This window comes from Nanorana parkeri, unplaced genomic scaffold (assembly GCF_000935625.1).
Source record: "Nanorana parkeri isolate BGI_ZX_2015 unplaced genomic scaffold, ASM93562v1 scaffold8, whole genome shotgun sequence".
Classification (NCBI taxonomy): domain Eukaryota; kingdom Metazoa; phylum Chordata; class Amphibia; order Anura; family Dicroglossidae; genus Nanorana; species Nanorana parkeri.
The window spans coordinates 458,490-464,381 of NW_017306276.1; the positions used below are offsets into that span (position 1 = coordinate 458,490).

The 5,892-nt window shown below is 44.2% G+C and overlaps 1 protein-coding gene across 1 annotated transcript in view; it reads right to left on the reverse strand.

The window, feature by feature from the left end:
• Positions 1 to 5,892, reverse strand: part of EXOSC8 (exosome component 8) — a 19,147-nt gene that overhangs the window by 10,229 nt on the left and 3,026 nt on the right. Inside the window, exons 3-6 of the mRNA XM_018554316.1 lie at positions 4,096 to 4,159; positions 2,884 to 2,957; positions 2,583 to 2,628; positions 390 to 495 (exon numbers count right to left, since the gene is read on the reverse strand). Coding sequence (XP_018409818.1) covers positions 390 to 495; positions 2,583 to 2,628; positions 2,884 to 2,957; positions 4,096 to 4,159 — 290 coding nt within the window. The remainder of the gene's footprint in view (positions 1 to 389; positions 496 to 2,582; positions 2,629 to 2,883; positions 2,958 to 4,095; positions 4,160 to 5,892) is intronic.

Consider the following 5,892-nt stretch of genomic DNA (forward strand, 5'->3'; position numbering starts at 1 on the left):
TGTGGCAGATTTTTGCCTGGAAATGCTTTGAAATAACCTTTTCTGCCGCTTCCTGCCCCCTCACTCCAGTGCTCTGTGCTGGCAGAGTTGAGTAACAGCCACACCCCTTATTACATGTCCTTACACAGATTTCTATTAAGGAGAAGGGGAGAGGTTGTGCCTGACCAGCTCTGTGTGAATTAATGACATCACTGGGTCAAACTCTGGTCATCCCTGGAATGCACAACTACGGAAACATGAAAATTGAAGTCAGTATAATGTCTGTCTGTCTGCATATCCATGGACTGGGTTTAGCTGTGTCTGGAGCTGCTGATGGTTATGTCTGCTGTAGCCAGAAAGAGTGGCAGCTCACACAAGAAAAATAATTAAAAAAAAGGAAGAGATCTCACTTTTCAATGACATCTGCAATGAACTGACTGGCAACCTGCGCCTCTTCTCCTGGGGGCCCAGGACGAAACCGAGGGGAACACAGCGGCGTAAGTTCAACATTAGGAACTGAAAATACATAACTGTTATTCGAGGACACAAATGGTTCTTACATTAAAGGAGAACTATGAGGTGAGTGCTTTTCACTCACCTCATAGTTTAGAGCTGCAGCTAACGATTATTTTCAAAATCGATTAGTTAGCCGATTAGGTTCGATTAATCGGTTAATCGGATAAACAATAAAATAAAGTTTAAAAAATGGCTCCAGTGATGGGACTACTAGTTTGTATTGAGGTTGTAGTCCATCACAGGAGCGAGGGAAGTAAAAAAGAAAAAAAGATAGTGTGGTGTGCAATATAGTGAAATGGAAAGTGTAAAAATATACAGCAATGAATGCAGAATGGCACCGGCTATAGAGGACTACAAAACCCAGCAAAAGCACATTATACAGCGCAATGCAGAATACCGCCAATGGACAGTGGCTGATATCTAATTCATTTATTTAAATTTTACAAATAAAAATGATATCATGATATAGGTATCAATAAATGTCATTTGTCCAGGGTATTATTCCTGTGTTTGGGGGTGTAGTGTGTGTTTTCACTTGTTAGGCACTACAATTTTCAATATCTGCAGGCTGAAGCCTTTTATTTTTTTTGTGAATGAAGGCTCCTGGCTGCCTGTGATCACTGACATAACAATCAAGAACTACTTGAAGGCCCCGTGCACACCAGGGCATCGCAGGAACAGGTGTGGTACATGTCGCAAATTTGGCCACATGCGTCCCACGTTTTTTTCCCCTAGGAATGGCAACACAAGTGCGTTTGTGCACGTATTGTGAACACGCATCAAAGCGTGCACGTTCGACGAGCATTCACTACATGCCCTGGTGAAAACGGGTCCCAATTAGTTCTGACTATTTGAGTTTAACAGCTAGCAGCAGTACACAGGAATTCAATATTGTGTTTGCGCCAGGATTCTGGTGCTAATGCAGCCTAAGAAATGTCTGCGCTAAATTCAGTAACATGATGCGTCATTTTCCAGAACTCTACCGGCCCCTGCACCAAATTCAAGTCGTTCTTATTTGTGCCATGTTTCATTCTGGGCTGTGCTTGCAACATATTCAATAAATAAACTCTAACAGTTTAGTAATAAGAGAAGTGATGCAAAGTAAGACCAAGTACTTTTTGGTGTAACTAGTCTGCCACACGATCATATTGTATATGTCTGTTGCAGTATATGACACATACCTCAGGTATGACATTCCTTGAGACCGAGGATCCCACTGAAATCTGTCTCAGATACATGTCTGTCCGACGTGTCACACATTTACGTACTTTATCAGAGTGCATACATCTGTCCCAAAGTTTGTTTTGCAAGCCAGGTTCAGTTTCACAGGTTTGCGTCAAATTCATGAATGCTCGGCAACCTTGTACACGAATTTGGCGCAAATAGCGACACTATTCCTGTAACCCTCGACACTTTTCTTATGTGTCTCAATGACTCTTTTTGAATTTCCCTGACTGTCGGCCTCTAGCACTCAGTTAGAACATATGGACATTGTGCAGTGGAACATTAATCTACAAACTGTGGGCAAGAAGAGGTTAAACCCCTTTGGTGTCTCAGGGTTACAGGAATAGCGTCATTATTTGCACCAAATTCATGTACGAGGCTGCACAGCATTCATGAATTTGGCACAAACCTATGAAACTGGCGCTGGCTTGCAAACTTTGGGACAGATATATGCACTCTGTGTCCAAAGTGTCACATATGTGTCAGAGACAGATTTCAGTGGGATCCTCGGTCTCAAGGAATGTGTCACATACTGCGACAGACATATACAATATAAACCTGTGACAGACTAGTTACACCAAAAAGTACTCTGCATCACTTTTCTTATTACCAAATTGTTGGAGTTTATTATTAATTATGCATTCCAGAATCCTGCTGCACTCCTTACCGGGTATCCCTGTCAGCGTGGGTGCTCGAGTTTTAGAATTTGGCGCAGACGTTTCCTAGGCCCCATTAGTGCCAGAATCAAGATATTGATGGTGTTTGTGTTACTTTGTCCACCTCTTGTATAGGTAAAGTGCATTATAATCCCCTCCAATGAGAACTACTGAGCGCACACAGAACTATGTTTGGCTGTTACTTACCAATATAGCCCTTGTTAGGAGCATCGATCGGAGGGGTTGCAAACTCCTGTGGAAGAAACAAGAGAACACAAGATCAGGGAGTTTAATGACACAATCACAAGAACAATAATTAGTGGGAACTGTCAGCAAGTCATTAGAGGTCAACGCATGCCTTTAGGAAAGCCAATGAAATAAAGTTCTTTCCAATTTCCACTTTGAAGTAAACGTTGCCGCGTCTCTAAGGACACGACCAGCAGTCTGTAATTACCATACAGCGCTTTTCCCAGCTACCATTTCTACATGGGAGGAAGTCCCAACTCACCGCTTTAATGCCGCATATTACAGTGCAGTTCCCGATCTTCACCAACGCCGAGCCGTCTGCTGTGGTAATAGAGCCTGTAATCACACAACAAATATCACCGCCATTCACAGGAGAACTAAAGGACATGAAATAAGACACAGCGCAGAGACCACAAATGATCCACATTCTCAGGAATATTAGGAAAATGAAGAAAGAAATGACTTGTCTGCTCCGCCCCACCTACTGACCGCAGATTCACTTCTGACATCAATCTGTGAATTCTCAAACAGGGAGCAGCCAGGAAGTGAAAGTTCAGAATTCCATGAGGAGGATATTGTTCAACACAACCAATATGGCTGCCGTTTCCCCGATCTGGTAATACAAGTAGTTACCTCTTTTATGCAGAGACTACTGCTGCACTATTCCTCACTTCCAGCACGCCACACTCCTTCAACCCTTTCACTGCCAGAGCTGTTTTTCCTCAGCTTTATTAGGAGAGATTTCCCCTCACTTCCTGTTATACTAACAACAGTTTCATTGGACAGGATATGAGGATCTCCAAGGGCAACACAAGCTGATTTTTTTTTAGTAGAGTAGGGGAAGGCTTGAAACCCAATCAGCTTTTTTTTTGCTGTCTGTGTCCATAATGCAGATTTTCACCTCACATCCTGTCTGGTAAAATCATTGCCAGTGAACGGAGGGAAATTCTCTCTAATGGAGCCCCAGAGAGCAGTAAAACTCCAACATAGATTCTATCCCTCCCCCACTCTATCAACAACTAAAAAAAAAATGTGTTTTGACTGGAAGTACACTTTAATGCTCATTCACACAGGCGTGCACATCCGTATGTTACAGAGACCTGCTCCCAGGGTGGGCAAGTGCTGCGTGTAATTGCGTGCAGCCGCCTGTAACCTCCTTATGAGAGCTTCACGCTGATCCGTGCAAGGTCCAGGTACCCACAACTTGCATGGATGTGCATGTACGCTGTACAGATGTACATACCCATGTGAGTGGGCCCCTAAAGTGCACCGTTGCTGCAAAGGGTAGAATGTGACTTTCACTAATCATTCAGGGGTTGTATATCAATGACTGTTTAAAACATAAACCCCCGGAGAGTTATCTGGAGTGAATGTTTGGTGAATGTCAGTCACTGCTTTATAAAAATGCCCCATCGCATGGAATAAACTAATACAATCTAACAGTGCGTCAGTGTGGCGTTACAGTGATACTCACCAACATTTATTGTAGTGGTCCTGAATTCATTCAGCTCTCTTCCATCCGGCCGACATTTTTCCTTCTAGAAGGGGGAAAAGTAAAAAAGTTGTGGCAGTGATACTTATTACTCTTACAAAAAAAGTATGACTCTTCCCTGCAGGTATTTAATCATTATGTGCTAAAACCGCAAGCTAATGATCCCAAACTGTCACAGAAAGAAGTCCTCTGTGCTGAAGACGATGTAAAGAACCTGGACACTGGCAGCCTCATTAGTGATTTTTGTGCATTCACACAGATAACAGGAATCAGACAACAAGAATGTCTATATCAAAGAAAACAAGTAGTCAATAAGGGAAAAGTTCAACCAAAGAAACACTTCAATGAGGAAGTTCACCCCCTCTGTTGTTTTGTAACCCCTCTTACCTGGGTTACCTTCAATTCCCATACACACCTGCCCAGTGAATCCAACGTTGTCCTGCTGTGATCCGCTGCCACAGCTCAGGTCTCCTGCCGCCATCTTGATTCTCCTTAGAGATCGGGACCTAGCTGCCTCTACCGGGATCAGGTAGCCAGCCCCTTAGGATGCCCCCATGTCAGATTCACCCCTCAGCAGCTGTATGTCTGCTCCTTCAGCCTCCCTGTGTTGTACGACAGTGATACACCAAGAGGCAAATGGAGCAGGGACACGTCATTATGAAACAGTGAGAGGGCTGTAAAAGAAAAAAAAAAACAACCCCCCTCCCCCCCACAAAAACGGGCTTTTAAAGTAGAATTAAAGTCTTTGGGTTTTTTTTTTTTACATATATCTATTACTAGCAAGCCATAGATGTATGCAAAAACATTTTAAAAAGTTACCAAATGGGTAAATACTTACCTATGTCTCCGCCGCTGCTCTCGGCTGCAGTCCACATATCCGGAGCGGGCCGTGCAGGAGGATGCGGGCATGTGCAGTCAAACATCACCGGCGGGGAGAGGAGACACTCAGTAGAAGTGAATGCACGCAGCCGGGAGCGTGCACGCCGGACAGACTGTGGGGCAGGAAGAGACAGCAGTCTGCGCTGGATCAGAGACCCGCACCAGCGCTGGGAGGACTGCTGGAAACAACTGGAAGGAAGAAGATGATCGCATCAAGAGGCATCATTTAAGGTAAGTCCTTAAAGCAGCACTACAATGGGGGGAAAAAATGGAAAACTGCCAGTTCATTGGCTGTGATGATGACCCTTCACAATGGGGTCAGGGGCCAGAAACAAGTATGCAGCCAGTGAAGTTCTCCTGACCTGCATTCTTGTTGTGGGTCAGTAGTGAAGAAATAAAAGCAGAAGGAAATGGCACTGCTGTTAATTCATTCCTAACCCTAAAGGGCCCATTTACGACTGCGTTTAAACACGCACTTTGCAATGCACTAGAACGCAGGTGTAACGTCCTCAAAATAAGGATGGTGTCTGTTCCCATCTCAGGGGTGCAGCCTGTTTAGAAAAATACTCGTCTGTTTTGTCTGCATTGTAGTGTGTTGGGGGGCTGTAGAAGTCAATGTGCTGGCAACGGGTATTAAAAGCCTTTGTCAATGGCCTGATCTGCTCCAAATTCAAAAACAATGCATGACAACACACAAAGGAAACGCACATTGACAACACACAAAGGAAACGCACATTGACAACACAAAAAAAAAAAGGAAGAGCACCTCCACAGTCCTTTACTTGGGCCCTCCAGCTGTTGTGGAACTACAAATCCCATGAGGCATTGCAAGACTCTCACAGCCACGACTCCCAGAGGCAGATGCATCATGGGATTTGTAGTTTCACCACAGCAGGGGGG